Below are 16,022 nucleotides of genomic sequence, written 5' to 3'. Positions count from 1 at the left end.
ATAATTTACATATCATAAAACTCACCCATTTTGAGTATACAATCTAATGATTTTTAGTCAACTTAAGGTTGTATAACTATTACCACAATCCAGCTTTAGAACTATACTTTGATTTTGTTATACATAGCTTTTAGTATGTCTGAGATTCATTTTAGCTTGGTGTAAAGTTTAAGACCTAACTTTTTTTTTTCTTTGCCCATTGATTTGAAATGTCTCCCTTACCACATGCTAAACTTCCATGTACACCTGGACCTTATCCTGGTCTCCCTGTTCCGGGGATCATAAATAGGGTTTTATTTGGCCCATGGAGTTTTTTAAATTGAGTGATTTCACATAAAAACCCAGACTTTTGGCCTTTCTGGAAAAACTAGACAATTCAGCAACAATCTGCAGGAGGCGAGTAGAGACCACTCCTTGTAGATGGGCATGGGGATGGTGACCACAATCACAGTTTGCCAGGAACAGTCCCTTTACACGCCTGCTGTCCCGTTGTAATTAATAGCATCCTTTCATTCTTAAAAGTTCTGGTTTGGGCAGTAAGTTATGGGTCACAATCTCCACCATTCCTTATTGCATCATACCCAGCATTCCTCTTTCATTTATGTTACAAGACCCCCTCCCAGGAAGAAAAAAGGAGAGGAGATGCCACGATCCGGGCACAGAAGTTTGCCAAAAAAATGATTACCTGGGCTCAGAGTAGAACAGAACATACTATCTGGTGGGGAGAAATCAGGACAAGAGTCCTCTGACAGAGAATATGATGTCACAATTTACCAATCCTTTTCCCTTCCATTATTCCATTTAACATCACAAAAACCTACCCAGTTACACAAGTTACCCAGTTTGTTACTGTGCGTCTGTGTATGGATGTGCTGTCTTCCCTGTAACCAGCATTTCAAAACAGGGACCTAGTTACTCCGCTCTGCTCACCACTGTTTTCTCAGGGACCGTTCAGTGCTGGGCGCAGAGCTGGCCCCAAGGAACTATTTCCTGGCTGTTTAGGCTCCCAGAAACTACTGACTGAATGAACTAATGAGGAAATTGAGGCTCAGAGGGGTCCGTGGCGAGTCAGAGGCAGAAAGAAGCAGGCGGGAAATCAGACCAGACGGCCTGATTCCTGGTCTGGAATCCAAGATCTTTTCCTAGCCAGTTGGCTGTAACCTCCCCAAATAGGCAAGAAATGGGAGAATGCACACGCGGGGACCTGTCTTCGACCTCGGGGGACCTCACTGAAATGCTGGACGGAGGGGCCAGAAGGACGAGTGGCGCAAGAAACGCCACATCACTCTCTCGCACCTGCCCTCCTGAGACCAAGACTACATTTCCCAGCAGTCCCCGCGGCGCGCACGGCCCCTTGCCACGCGGCTTGCGCCTCCGCCGTCGGCCTACTGGGGGCGCTGCGGCGACCCCTCCGCCGCCCCGTAGGAATCTCCGCGGCCCCGGGGCCGCTTGCTTCCTGTTTGTCGGACGAGGAGACATGGCGGCGGCGCCGGCGGCTGCTGGGTCTGGGGTCGGCCGAGGGCGACGGGCGGCGGCAACTGTGGCGGCTTGGGGCGGATGGGGCGGCCGGCCGCGGCCTGGTAACATTCTGCTGCAGCTGCGGCAGGGCCAGCTGACCGGCCGGGGCCTGGTCCGGGCCGTGCAGGTACGAAGCCGGCCCGGAGGGGCGGGGCGGGGTGGACCGGGCGGGAGCTGGCGGGGGGGCCGGGCAAGAGGCCTTTCCAGGCCGCCACTGTACGGGCCCGACCCCTCTTGGCTGGCCGCGGGGCCTCCCTGTGGGCTGTCGCGACGCTGTCAGCCGCGGCGGGGCAGTGGGCAGCGGCAGGCTAGAGGCTCCGGGTTAGGGGCCGAGCAGGGCTGGGCTGCATCGGGCATTGATGGCGTGTACGAGTCTTAGGCCCAGCTCCTAGATCCTCCCTTCCTTGCGCCACGTCTGCACGTCTGGGGGACCCTGGGCGAGTTTGCTGTAGCCTCTACGGGCCGCGAGTTTCTTCCCCGTGACTTGGGCGGTGGGTCATCACTGCAAACCCCAAACGGTTCCCAAGCCATCATAAATGTCATTCTCTCAGAGAGGCCTTTCCTCGACACAACCCTCCCTCTTCAAAAGTGGGTCCCCATTGTTATTCAGTTACAGCCCTGAATTCGTTCCGTCCACATTACTTTCTTAGTCTGTAATTACATATTTCTTTGTTGTCTATCCTTTTTCTCGCTTGTATCCCACGTTAGGCTGAGCTCCAGCGGGTGCAGGGACTGTATCTGGTTTGCCAGAGTAGAGCGTCATGGTAAAGAGCTAGGGCTCTGGAGTCAGGCCTGGATTCAGAACCCTGCTCTCTCTTGCTTGGGCAAGTTACGTTTCTGTGCCTCAGTTTCCTGATTTGTGTAAAAGCGTTAAATGCATTTCTGGTGCACAGTAAAAAGCTGAAGAGTAATCAGTTAATATTAATACTATACTTGGTATTTGGCTTAAATAGTGCCCAATATATGATTAGCATTTTTTTTTTTGAATGAATGAAGGACACTGCTTTAGGGTAAAGCGGGATGAATAAACCTAGGCTGCTCACTCCTCTACTCCCTCCGCCCCCATGTTCCCAGAACTTACGTTGCAAACACACCTGTAAAGCATTGGCTTAATTTAAGGATAGCTTTTGCGTAAAGAAACTTTTAAAGTATATACAGGAATAGTAATAAAGTGATTGGTGGGAGTGGAGTGGGAATTGGGTAGATGAGGGAGAGCATGAGAGTGAGACTTTTCACAGTATAACTTTATATATGAACTTAATTTTGAACCACTTCAATATTACTCATATGGTTAAAAGGACAGAATATAAGATAAAGACCAGGTGGTCTGTGTTTGTAGAGGGTTACAGATGAAGAAGCAGTTCTGGGTGAACAGTATTTTCCTGAATATCAGTTAACCATAGATGAGCAACTTTTTTCCCTTTGCATTCTTCTCTGTCTGCCTTAAGATTCTGGAAATACTTGCTCTATCCTTTAACCCAAAGACCCTTACTGAGCTGGGTATGTAGGAATGGGCAGAAAGGGAACTAACTCACCTTTACTGAGCACATATATTTTGGATCAAGCATTGTGCAAGGTATACAGTGTCTTTATTTAATTCTCAATCTTTTGAACCAAGTGTCGGGACTCACCTCAACACAGATGAAGAAACTGAGGCTCAGAAAAATTAGGTAATTCGCTCCTAAGCACTCGTCTTGATAATCCTCTATGTTCTGAGGGCAATAGGGAGCCACGGAAGTTCTTTAACTTAATGAATGGGGAAATTTAGTACACTTAATTTGTTTCCAGTGCTGGATGACTTGAAATGGGAGGAGACTGAAGAAGCTCACCAGATAGAAGGTGCTGGAATGTTCTTGAGCCTGATCTAGTCTGGTTATTGTGGTAATCAGTAGTTGTATACAGACAGGAATGGGAGCTATTTCAGAGGTTGAGATGGATGTACCTTCCCAAAACTATAGTGAAGATAAAGTGGGGAACTTCATCTTTCAGATGTGTCCTTTCTTAGTCACTTTCTTTGATCTCCTCCTTGCTACACCCCCACGTTGCAGAATAAATTATATCCTCACAAGTATTTCCATAGCACAGTAAGCATATCCATTATGGCACGTGGTATACTTGGAAAGACCAGATTAAAATTTTTTTTCTTTATGTTGTAAACACATAAAATTTGCCTTCTTAATCATTTTTAAGTGTGCAGTCAGTAGTGTCAAGTATTCACATTGTTGTGAAACAGATCTCCAGAATTTTTTCATCTCGCAAATCTGAAACTCAACCCATTAAACAACTACTTTTTTCCCCTCCCCCAGCCCCTGGTAACCACCATTCTACTACTTTCTGTTTCCATGAATTTGATTACTTTAGATACGTCATATAAGTGGAATCATACATTGTCTTTTTGTGCCTGGCTTATTTCACTTAGCATAATATCCTCAAGGTTCATCCATGTTGTAGCATGTAACAGGATTTCCTTGGAAAAGACCAGATTTTGAAGTAAGATGGACCTGGATTGAATCCTAGTTCTGTCACTTATAACTAGGTTATATTATTTAACCTCTCTGAACCTCAGTTTCATTATTTCTAAAATGGCTGTAGTAACATCTACCTCATAGGGCTGTTAGGAGGAGTGAAATAACATATCTAAAAAGCTTGGCCAGTGTGTGGCACATAGTAAATGTTCAGTAAATAGTTGCCATCAGCTCATAGCCATCAGAGTGGGCTTCCTGAGAGACTGTGTCTTATTTTTCTTTGTGTGTGCAGAGCCTGAAACAGTGCCAGTCACTTGATCTTCAGGACTCAGGAAATTGTTTGACTTGAAATACTGTATGTGAGGGCTCTGTCCTCCTCTTCCCCAGTCCTGTCTCTTTGTATATCCCAAACAGTCCCATGGCTTTAAGGAGTTCTGGAGTCAGATTACCTAGGTTTGAGTTCCAGCTCTGGTACATACTTGCTATGTGTCTTTGGACAAGTAGCTTAATCTCTTTATGCCTCAGTTTCTTCTTCTTTTTTTTTTTTTTCTTTTTGTGGTATGCGGGCCTCTCACTGTTGTGGCCTCTCCTGTTGCGGAGCACAGGCTCCGGACGCGCAGGCTTAGTGGCCATGGCTCACGGGCCCAGCCACTCTGTGGCATGTGGGATCCTCCCGTACCAGGGCACGAACCCGTGTCCCCTGCATCGGCAGACGGACTCCCAACCACTGCACCACCAGGGAAGCCCTCTTCATTTTTAAAATAGAGATAATCATGGGACCTAACCTGCTAAAGCTGTGGTAAGGACCAAGAGCGTTTATACACATAAAGCACTTAAAATGGTGTCTAAAATATAGTAAGCATGCTATAAAGATTAGCAACTATCGTTTTTAGCAAAAATATATTCTGATAGATCCTAAATCTGTATTTCCATCCTGGTTTCTCTCTTTAGCTCCAGTTCGATATATCCAGATACTTTCTCAGGATCTCCACCTAGGCGTCTAATGGTCACCTCAAACTTAATATGGCAAATACAGTTCCTAATTCCTCTTCCACCAAACCTGATCTTCCTCAAGTCCCAAACAGAAATTGAGAGAAGCCTGGGAGAAGACCCCAGGCCACATGATTTAGAATGGGCCTTGTCCTACTTGGATTTTAATTTCCTTATTTTCATCTCTCCCTTTCAGTTTGACCTCTATCAAGGTAATAAAATATGCTGGTATGATGCTTTAGTATTTACAGAGCCTGTTCACATTTATCAGCACATTTGATCCCTAAAGCAAATCAGATCTTATAATCCCTTGCTTAAAACCCTCCAATGGCATCCCATTGCAGTTGGAATCAAATCCAGATTCCTTTCCAGGGGTGCACGAGACTCTGCACAATCAGTAGGAATTGAGGGAAAGGGATAGACTAGGCAAAGCAGCTCACACAGGTCATGACCTACCGCACCTACAGATACTACTTCAGTTTGGCAATCTGGTCACAGGCTAGGTTTTGGCATCCTGTTTTTGTTTTGTTTTGTTTTGTTTGGGGCATGTGGGATCTTCCCGGACCAGGGCACGAACCTGCGTCCCCTGCATCGACAGGCGGACTCTAACCACTGTGCCACCAGGGAAGCCCCTGGCATCCTGTTTTGTTTCCCAAATTTCCGGTCATTGCGTCCTTCGTGATTTTTGGCATATCTAAATTCTACTTGAGTGTTACTTCATATATATTTTTTTAGATTGACTCTTTTTTTTTTTTTTTTTAAATTTCAGTTGGCACAATTGTTTTAACCTTGTTCTGAGCATTAGCATTTGAAACCTAGCGGTTCAAGTCAAATACAGTCTCTTTGCCTGTCAAGGATAATTTGATATCAGAAACCCTGTAGATAGGATAAATTCTCATTAATTAAAAATATGAATAATATTTACACAGTTTTTGTATTCGCAAACCATAAAATTCATTCTTATATTAAATCCCATTAAAGTAGACACAAGCATTCATTGGTTAATGTTTTTTATCAGAATAATATAACAGTGTATTTAATCTTCATTAATTAAAGGTATTTAATCTTCATTATTCTTTAAGAAGGGTATTTACTTGCACTTAATGCATTTTGAGGCATTAGATATCTTAGGACTAAACAAGTAAGATATACATTTTATGTTTATGGAATTCAGCCTTTAATTATTTAAAAAGAAAAGCAGTAAAGACAAAAATAAGTCAGTGAAAACTGGAAGTGTCACATTCACTAAACAGGTTGACAGCTTAGGCAGCATGATGTAAGAGATTATCACTCCTGTAAACTGTTAAACCACAAGTATTCCGAGAGAAGAAACCCATACAACATCTGCCAAAAATTCAACTTTGAAGATGCCTGGATGGTGGCTCTTTTCATCACACTACTCAGCTGTTCACAAGGAAAACAAAATCCAGATGATTATTTTTTATCTTATTTATTTATTTATAAATTTATTTATTTTTGGCTGCATTGGGTCTTCGTTGCCACATGCGGGCTTTCTCTAGTCGTGGCGAATGGGGGCTACTCTACCTTGCGGCGCGCGGGCTTCTCACTGCGGTGGTTTCTCTTGTTGCAGAACGCAGGCTCTAGGCACACGGGCTCTAGAGCGCAGGTTCAGTAGTTGTGGTGCACGGGCTTAGTTGCTCTGCAGCATGTGGGATCTTCCTGGACCAGGGCTCGAACCCATGTCCCCTGCATTGGCAGGCGGATACTTTTTTTAAAAAAATTAATTAATTTTTATTTTTGGCTGTGTTGGGTCTTCGTTGCTGTGCATGGGCTTTCTCTAGTTGCAGCGAGCAGAAGCTATTCTTTCGTTGAGGTGCACAGACTTCTCATTGCGGTGACTTCTCTTGTTGAGGAGCACGGGCTCTAGGCACACGGGCTTCAGTAGTTGTGGCACACAGGCTCAGTAGTTGTGGCTCGCAGGCTCTAGAGTGCAGGCTTCAGTAGTTGTGGCTCACGGGCTTAGTTGCTCCACGGCATGTGGGATCTTCCTGGACCAGGGCTCGAACCCATGTCTCCTGCATTGGCAGGCGGATTCTTAGCCCCTGCGCCACCAAGGAAGCCCCAGCAGGCGGATTCTTAACCACTGCACCACCAGGGAAGCCCCAGATGTTTATTTTTAAATGAGAGTAAATGCCTTGTGAGACAAACTAGTAGTAGTAAAAGAAATTCCATGTGAAGTTGAATATTTTGAATACAATTTGGAGGATCTCTGGGTATCATGAACCTTGTAACAAATAACAGCAGTGCCCCGACTTTTCACCCCCAAGTTCCACCCTCCCCAGGCAACCACTGCCCACACTGTAGCTGTTTTCTTTTGTAGAGGAAGAGTCCAGGAAACAGGAAAGCCAGCATTCTAAATAACATGCTTATAAGGCTATTTCTTTCTTGACTTTACAGTTTTAGAGATTATCTATTTTCTTCCTCTTGTAGAGATTAGGATTTAATTCACAGCACCCTGTGCCACACATTTGGTCTCCATCATTCTCCTTATGTAGTTATATCAATTTTGACTGTTGGTGTTAAGTATTTACATTATGATGATAGTGATGAGATATAATTGTTTTTAGCAGAGCCATATAGTATACAACAATTGTATTTGTTCTGTATAATTTGTTTTTCTTAGAGTTAAAAGCTGCCCTTTCTCCCCCTACTTTTTAAATTGAGACACAAATATAGTAGAATTCACCCTTTCAGTGTATAGTTCTACAAGTCTTGACAAGCACACACAGTTGTGTGGCCACCACTACAGTTAGGATTTAGAAATTCCCTTGTAGTAGTCACCCCTTCCTCACCGCCCTCCTTTGGCACCTTCTCATCTGTTTTCTATTCTGTTAATGCCATTTTACTATCATAGAAATGGAATCATTCCATATGCAGCATTTTGAGTCTGGCTTCTTTCACTAGTATAATCATCCTTATAAAATTTGCTTTTCTTTTTGTTTACTTACAATTTACTCCCAAATTCTAAAACTCCTACTTTTTTTTTTTTTTTTTTAAGAAATCTTTCTTGGAACCCTCTGTCCTGCAATTTGCACTAGTTATTTGCTAGAACAGCTGTATAGCTGAATTCTTGGGATTTCCCTTCACCAAATTCAGGGCATTTTATTTATTTTTCTCATGTTTTGGATCTCTGTTTTCTGAATCCTGTTTTCCTTTTTCTTGGAGTACATTCTCTAGTAACATCCTAAGAAAGCCTACATGGGAGGGAACTTTTTTTTAAAGCTTGCGTGTCTGAAAATGTCTTTTATTCTTCTACTTGAGTATTTAGTTTAGCTGGGTATAGAATTCTAAGTTGGAAGTTATTTTCCCTTAAATTTTTAATGGCATTATATTATTCCATTGTCTTTAAGTATTTGGTGTAGCTGTTGAGAGGTTCTGTTCTGATTCCCTGTCCTTTGTGCATGACCTATTTTCCCACTCCTCACTCCCTAAGCATTTTTAGGATCATCTCTCTTTCTGCTATTCTGAAATTTAACTATGATATGCATTGATGAAAGTCCTTCTTTTTATTCGTTGTGGGTACCCTTTGTGTAGATATACATTAAAATATATAACAGCTAAAATAAAGTCATGTCTATCACCTGACATTAACTAACCCCCTCTGCAAAATGATTGCACTAAGTGTTCTCTTAGGATCTTCCTTTTTTTTTTTTTTGTGGTGCACGGGCCTCTCACTGTTGTGGCCTCTCCCGTTACGGAGCACAGGCTCCAGACGCGCAGGCTCAGCGGCCATGGCTCACGGGCCCAGCCGCTCCGCGGCATGTGGGATCTTCCCGGACCGGGGCACGAACCCGCGTCCCCTGCATCGGCAGGCGGACTCTCAACCACTGCACCACCAGGGAAGCCCAGGATCTTCCTATTTTTGAAAGACATTTTCTCTCCTGTGAAGTTCGAGCTGTGATTGCTTTGGAGAGCTTCATGGAATAGGTGAGACTTGAGTTGGTTCTGAAGAATGAGTAGAATTTTAACAGTAGCAGAGGTATTTATGACGCTAAGAACACCACTGAGAAAGTCCTCATAACCAGCCATTAGAAGATGGAAGAGAAAGTGAAGTGCTCCTGTGGGACATAGGTGGGAGATAAGTTTAGATATTTGGGAATAGAGTGGGGAGGGTAACTAACATTTATTGAGCATACACAGTTTGTCATTGTGCAGATACTTGGGTTTTTTTTTTTTAAGTTTATTGTTAAATATTTGACCTATGAAAAGCTGTAATAAGTAATGCCAGTGTGTTACAACAATAAACATGTACCCACGACCAAATTTGAGGAGTTACCAATACATTTAATGCCCCTTTCATGTCAGTCCTCCCTGCCAGAGGTGCTTCTTTTGAGTAGATAACATATGCACATGTAACAAAAGGGTTACAGGGAAAAATAAGTCTCCCTTGCAAACAGCCTATTACCACCTCTACTAGCACGCTCCGGTTCTACTCCCAGAGGCAGCTATGGTTTTGATTTCTTGTGTATCTCTCTATCTAAGCTTAGGAAAGCAAATATGTCTCTATATGTTTGTTCTTACACAAGTGATACTATACACACTGTTGTGCATCCAGCTTTTTTCCCTTAAAATATATTTTAGAGATCCTTCCATAATCAGTACATACAGATTATTTTGTTTTAGGTGTTTACAAAACTTTTTGTGTTGAAATATACAAAAAAATGCACAAAAAATAACAGCCCAATGCAACTTCCAACATTGCATTTAGTTGTACTAGTTTTCATGCTTTATGTAAATAGAATCAAACTGTACTGAGTCTGCCTTCTTTCAGTCAACATTGTGAAATTCATCCATGATGATGGGTGAAGCTGTAGTTCATGCATTTTCATTTCTGTATAGTATTCTGTGGTATTAAACCACAGTTAATTCATTGTACTTTTGATGAGTATTTGGGATCTTTCCAGTTTTTGGCTATCGTGAATAATGCTTATGTGAACATTCTTGTACATGTCTCTTGATGTGTATATGCACAATTTCTTTTGGGTATATACTTAGAAGTAGAATTGCTGGGTTATAGGATATACATATGTTCAGCATCAGCAGCTGTTGCCGAACAGTTTCCCAAGTGGTTGTATTAATTTACAATCCCACCAGCAGTGTATATGAGTTGCTGTTGTTCCATGTTCTCGCTAACCTATGGTGCTGCCAGTCTTTTTAATTTTAGTCATTCTAGTGTGTGAGCAGTAGAATCTCATTATGGTTTTAGTTTGTGTTTCCCTCATGACTCATGAAGTTAAGCACCTTTTCAGAAGTTTACTGGCCATTTGGACATTCTCTCTTGTGGATTACCTGTTCAAATCTTTTGCACATTTTTCTGGTGGGGTTTTTCGTTCTTTTCTTTTTTTTAATTGATTTGAAGTTCTTTTTATTCGCTAGATAAGAGCCCTTTGTGGTGATGTTTTGCAGATATCTTCTCTTATTTGGTGGCTTGCCTTTTTAGTCTCTAAAGAGATCTTTTGATGAACAGAAGTGCTTTATTTTAATACGACTCATTGTATAACTATTTTCCTTTATGGTTAGTGCTTTTTGTATTCTGTTTAATAAATCTTTGCCTACCCTTCTATTTATCTTCTAGAAACTTTATTGTTTTGCCTTTTCCATTTAAACATACACTCCACTTGGAATTTATTTTTGGATGTGGTGTGAGCTTTTCAATAGAGATACCAAGTTGACCTGTTATTTATTGAAAAGTCTTTTTTGTCTTTCCAGTGCTCTGTAGTGTTTGTTTTCACATCTGTTTCATGTCTGTTCTGTTTCTCTGGTCTGTCCATTTACCCTTACACTGAAATCACATTGTCCTATTTTCTGTAACTTTGTGTGTTGATTTTGGTTATAGAATATTGAATCAGAAGAGTAGCTTCTCCTACTTATCTTCAAGATTTCTTTGGCTCTTCTAGCCCCTTTGCCATTTCCATATACATTTTAGAATGAGCTTGTACATTTTTACAAAAAAATTTTGATTGGGATTGCCTTCTATTCAGTACAACACATTCATTCTCTCTCTCCTGCCCTTACTCCTCTTTTTCTCTGATCTAGTCTCCCTTAATCTCTCTTGATAATGTCTTATGTATGTAGTTTTCTATATAGTGGTCTTGCATAACTTTTGTTAGATTTATTACTTGGCATTTGACATGATTTGATAGTATCGTAAATAGTGTTTTTTAAATTGCGTCTTCTCACAATAGCTGTAAGATAAAAACAAGATTGATTTTTCTATTGCTTCAGCATTTATATTGCTCTATATTTTAATACTTTACCTTTAGGTTATTTTGGATTGTATATGTATACAGTCATCTGCGAATATCATATCTGCAAATGAAGCTTTTATCCTTTCCAATCTTACATCTTTTTTTTTTTCCCCTTGCCTAAATGTGCTGTTTGGGATGCTCCAGTACAGTGAATTGAATTGGCATGTTCCTGATCTAAGAGGGAGAGCCTTAAACATTTAACCATTAAGTATGATGTTTGCTGAAGATGTTCTGTAGATACTGTTATTAGTTCACTTCTTTTCTGAGTTTGAGTTTATGATGTTGAATTCTATCAGAATGCTTTTTCTGCATTGAGATGTTCATATAATTGTTTTCCTTGTGTTATTAATGTGAATTACATTGAGTACTATTTTCAAATATTAAACCAAATCTGAATTTCTGATTCAAAATTTCATCCTTCTTAGATTGCTAAATTTGATTCACTAATTTTTTTATTAGGATTTTTATCCTTCTGTGTTCATGAGTGAAAGTAGCCTATAATTTTCCTTTCACAGGGTTTTGGTATCAAATTTATCCTGGCCACTAGTCATAGCTTTAGTTGGACCCCACGAATTTTGATCTGTAGTGTTTTCAGTGTCATTTATTTCAGAATATTTTCAAATTTCTACTTTGATTTCTTCTTTGACCTATGCATTTTTTAGAAGAGGTATTTCTTAATTTCCAAACATTGGAGTTTTATAATTATCTTTCTGTTACAGATTTTAGGCTGACTGCACTGCAGTCAGGGAACACAGTTTGTATTTCAGTTCATTTAAATATGTTGAAATTTGCTCCATGGCCTAGCAACTGGTCATTTTGTAAACATTCTGTGTACTTGCAAAGAATGTGTAGTGAGTAGTTACTAGATGTAGTGTCAATTTCTGCAGTGAAGCCATCTGGGATTTTGATAGGAACTGCAGTGAATCAATATTGAGGGTATTGCCATATTAGAAATATTAAGTCTTCCAATCTTTGAACATGGATGACTTTCCATTTATTTAGGCTTTCTTTACTTCTTTAATTTCTTTCAATGATGTTTTGTAGTTTCATTGTACAAGTCTTGTATCCCTTTTGTTAAATTTATTCGTAAGTACTTTATTATTTTTGATGATGTTATAAATGGGATTGCTTTCTCTTTTTTTGAGATTAATTTGTGCTTTTATTTGCCAGTATAAATACAGTAGCTGGCAATTTTTTTAATCTAAAAAGTACATTTTATATCACAGTCCAACACACACACATATATAATATGTATACATATATAAAAGTGAAACAAAATTTTGCCAAAAACGTCTACCCTGCGTGTTAATTCTTTTTAAGACTTTTTTTTTTAACCAAGGCTGAACTGCCCTGACACATCATAATCACCAAAGTTCCTAGTTCATCTTAGTGTTCACTATAATGAAGTGAATAGTGTTGCACGTTCTACGGGTTTGGACAAAAGTATGGTGACATAAAATCATTATAATGTCATACAAAGTATTTTCACCACTCATAAAAACATCTGTACTCTGTGTATTCATCTCCCCTCTCCCCCCAAACTCCTGGCAACCATTGATCTTTTTATTGTCTCCATTGTTTTGCCTTTTCCAGGATGGCATATAGTTGGAATCTATTTTTCTTTTTTCCTTGAAAATAGGGGTCCAAAGCCCTAATGCCTATAAGACCACTCATGGCCCACCCATGCATGGACCAGACAGGCTCTAGGTGGCAAACTCCCCCACTAAATACTGTAGATTTCCTTCCAGTACTGAGCCCTGTCCCACTGGTCCTGCCTGGTAGCCACGTAAAAGTGCAGGGGGATACATATTGGGTATTTGTTCATAGGAAGGCCACAAGTTTTGTGCCCCTTGTCACAGTGAACCCAGGTTCCTGTTGGGTGTGTTGTAAACAGACGAGCCATTTCTTGAGACCCCTGCTCTGAGCACACCCATGGGATTGCTTTCTTATTTTCACTTTTGGATTCTTCATTGCAGGTGTATAGAAATTCAGGTGATTTTTCTATATTGATTTCGTATCCTGCAATCTTGTGGAACTTATTTATTAGCTCTAATTGTGTGTGTGTGTGTGTGTGTGTGTGTGTGTGTGTGTGTGTGTAGGGGTTCCTTAGTATATTCTGTATGCAAGATGATAGCATCTGTAAATATCGTTTTACAAATTCCTTTTCAATCTGCATGCCCTTATTTCTTTTTCTTGCCTTGTTGCTCTGGCTAGAATCTCTAGTACAATGTTAAATAGAAGTGGTGAGGGTTAACGTATGTGTCATTTTCTTGATCATTTTGAGAACTCATTCAGGCTTTCACTTTTTTTAAAAGTAAAGTCCATACTTTATTCAGATATCCCCAATTTTTCTTTTCTTTTTTTACTTGAAGTATAGTTGATTTACAATATCATATTGTTTCAGGTGTACAACATAGTGATTCAGTATTTTTATGGATTATACTCCATTTAAAGTTACTATAAAATAATGGCTATATTTCCCTGTGCTGTACAAAATATCCTTGTTGCTTATTTATTTTATACATAGTAGTTTGCATCTCTTATTGTCTCTCCCCTCTTTCCACTGGTAACCACTAGTTTGTTCTCAGTATCTGTGAGTCTGTTTCTGTTTTGTTATATTCATTCGTTTTATTTTTATCTAACATAATTTTTTATTGGAGTACAATTGCTTTGTAATGTTGTGTTAGTTTCCGCTGTACAGTGAAGTGAATCATCTATATGTATACATATATCCCCTCCCTCTTGGACCTCCCACCCCCAACCCATCCATCTAGGTCATCAGAGAGCACCGAGCTGAGCTCCCTGTGCTACAGCAGGTTCCCACTAGCTATCTGTTTTACACATGATAGTGTATTTATGTCAAACCTAATCTCCCAATTCATCCTGCCTCCCCTTCCCCCCCATGTCCACATGTCCGTTCTCTAGATCAACCTTTCTATTCCTGCCCTGCAAATAGGTTCATCTGTACCATTTTCCTAGATTCCATATATATGTGTTTTACTCTTTCTGATTTACTTCACTCTGTATGACAGACTCTAGGTCCATCCACATCTCTACAAATGACCCAATTTCATTTCTTTTTATGGCTGAGTAATATTCTGTTATATATGTGTACCACATCTTCTTCACCCATTCATCTTTCGATGGACATTTAGGTTGTTTCATGTCCTGGCTATTGTAAATAGTGCTGCAGTAAACATTGGGGTACGTGTGTCTTTCTGAATTATGGTTTTCTCAGGGTATATGCCCAGTAGTGGGATTGCTGGGTCATATGGTAGTACTATTTTTAGTTTTTTAAGGAACTTCCATACTGTTCTCCACCGTGGCTATATCAATTTACATTCCCACCAACGGTGCAAGAGGGTTCCCTTTCTCTGCACCCTCTCCAGCATTTATTGTTTGTAGATTTTTTGATGGGCCATTCTGACCAGTGTGAGGTGATACCTCATTGTAGTCTTGATTTGCATTTCTCTAATAGTGATTTTGAGCATCTTTTAATGTGCCTCTTGGCCATCTGTATGCCTTCTTTGCTGAAATGTCTATTCAGGTCTTCTGCCCATTTTTTGATTGGGTTTTTTTTTTTTTTTTTTTTTGATATTGAGCTGCATGAGCTGTTTGTATATTTTGGAGGTTAATCCTTTGTCTGTTGCTTCGTTTGCAAATATTTTCTCCCATTCTGTGAATTGTCTTTTCGTCTTGTTTATGGTTTCCTTTGCTGTGCAAAAGCTTTTAAGTTTAATTAGGTCCCATTTGCTTATCTTTGTTTTTATTTTCATTACTCTAGGAGGTGGGTCATAAAAGATCTTGCTGTGTTCACATAAAAGATCTGTGAGTGTTTTTCCTATGTTTTCCTCCAAGAGTTTTATAGTGTCCAGTCCTACATTTAGGTCTTTAATCCATTTTGTGTTTATTTTTGTGTATGGTGTTAGGGAGTATTCTAATTTCATTCTTTTACATGTAGTTGTCCATTTTTCCCAGCACCATTTATTGAAGAGGCTGTCTTGTTTCCATTGTATATTCTTGCCTCCTTTGTCATAGATTAGGTGACCATACATGTGTGGGTTTATCTCTGGGCTTTCTATCCTGTACCATTGATCTATATTTGTTTTTGTGCCAGTACCATACTGTCTTGATTACTGTAGCTTTGTAGTATAGTCTGAAGTTGGGGAGCCTGATTCCTTCAGCTCCGTTTTTCTTTCTGAAGATTGCTTTGGCTATTCGGGGTCTTTTTTGTGTTTCCCTACAAATTGTATGATTTTTTGTCCTAATTCTGTGAAAAATGCCATTGGTAATTTGATAGGGATTGCATTGAATCTGTAGATTCCTTTGGTTAGTATAGTCATTTTCACAATATTGATTCTTCCAATCCAGGAACATGGTATATCTCTCCATTTGTTTGTGTCATCTTTGATTTCTTTCATCAGTGTTTTATAGTTTTCTGAGTACAGGTCTTTTGCCTCCTTAGGTAGGTTTATTTCTAGGTATTTTATTCTTTTTGTTGCAGTGGTAAATGGGAGTGTTTCCTTAATTTCTCTTTCTGATCTTTTGTTTTTAGTGTATAGGAATGCAAGATATTTCTGTGCATTAATTTTGTATCCTGCAACCTTACCAAATTCATTGATTAGTTCTAATAGTTTTCTGGTGACATCTTTATGATTTTCTATGGATGGTATCATGTCATCTGCAAACAGTGACAGTTTTACTTTTTCTTTTCCAATTTGTATTCCTTTTATTTCTTTTTCCTTTCTGTTTCCTGTGGCTAGGACTTGCAACTGTGTTG

General features: G+C 40.1%; 1 protein-coding gene and 1 non-coding gene across 2 annotated transcripts in view; one reads left to right on the top strand and one right to left on the bottom strand.

Moving 5' to 3' along the window:
• Positions 1-1,477: 1,477 nt before the first annotated feature.
• TRPC4AP (transient receptor potential cation channel subfamily C member 4 associated protein) overlaps positions 1,478-16,022 on the top strand; it is a 71,278-nt gene continuing 56,733 nt past the window's right edge. Inside the window, exon 1 of the mRNA XM_065893288.1 lies at positions 1,478-1,645. Coding sequence (XP_065749360.1) covers positions 1,478-1,645 — 168 coding nt within the window. The remainder of the gene's footprint in view (positions 1,646-16,022) is intronic.
• On the bottom strand, positions 13,047-13,175 carry LOC136135772 (small nucleolar RNA SNORA11). The gene has a single exon (XR_010656615.1). It is a non-coding gene; the product is annotated as a small nucleolar RNA SNORA11 (small nucleolar RNA).

This window comes from Phocoena phocoena, chromosome 15 (assembly GCF_963924675.1).
Source record: "Phocoena phocoena chromosome 15, mPhoPho1.1, whole genome shotgun sequence".
NCBI classification, from domain to species: domain Eukaryota; kingdom Metazoa; phylum Chordata; class Mammalia; order Artiodactyla; family Phocoenidae; genus Phocoena; species Phocoena phocoena.
Note: the sequence above shows the minus strand (reverse complement) of the source record. Positions and strands in the feature narration are given on the sequence as shown.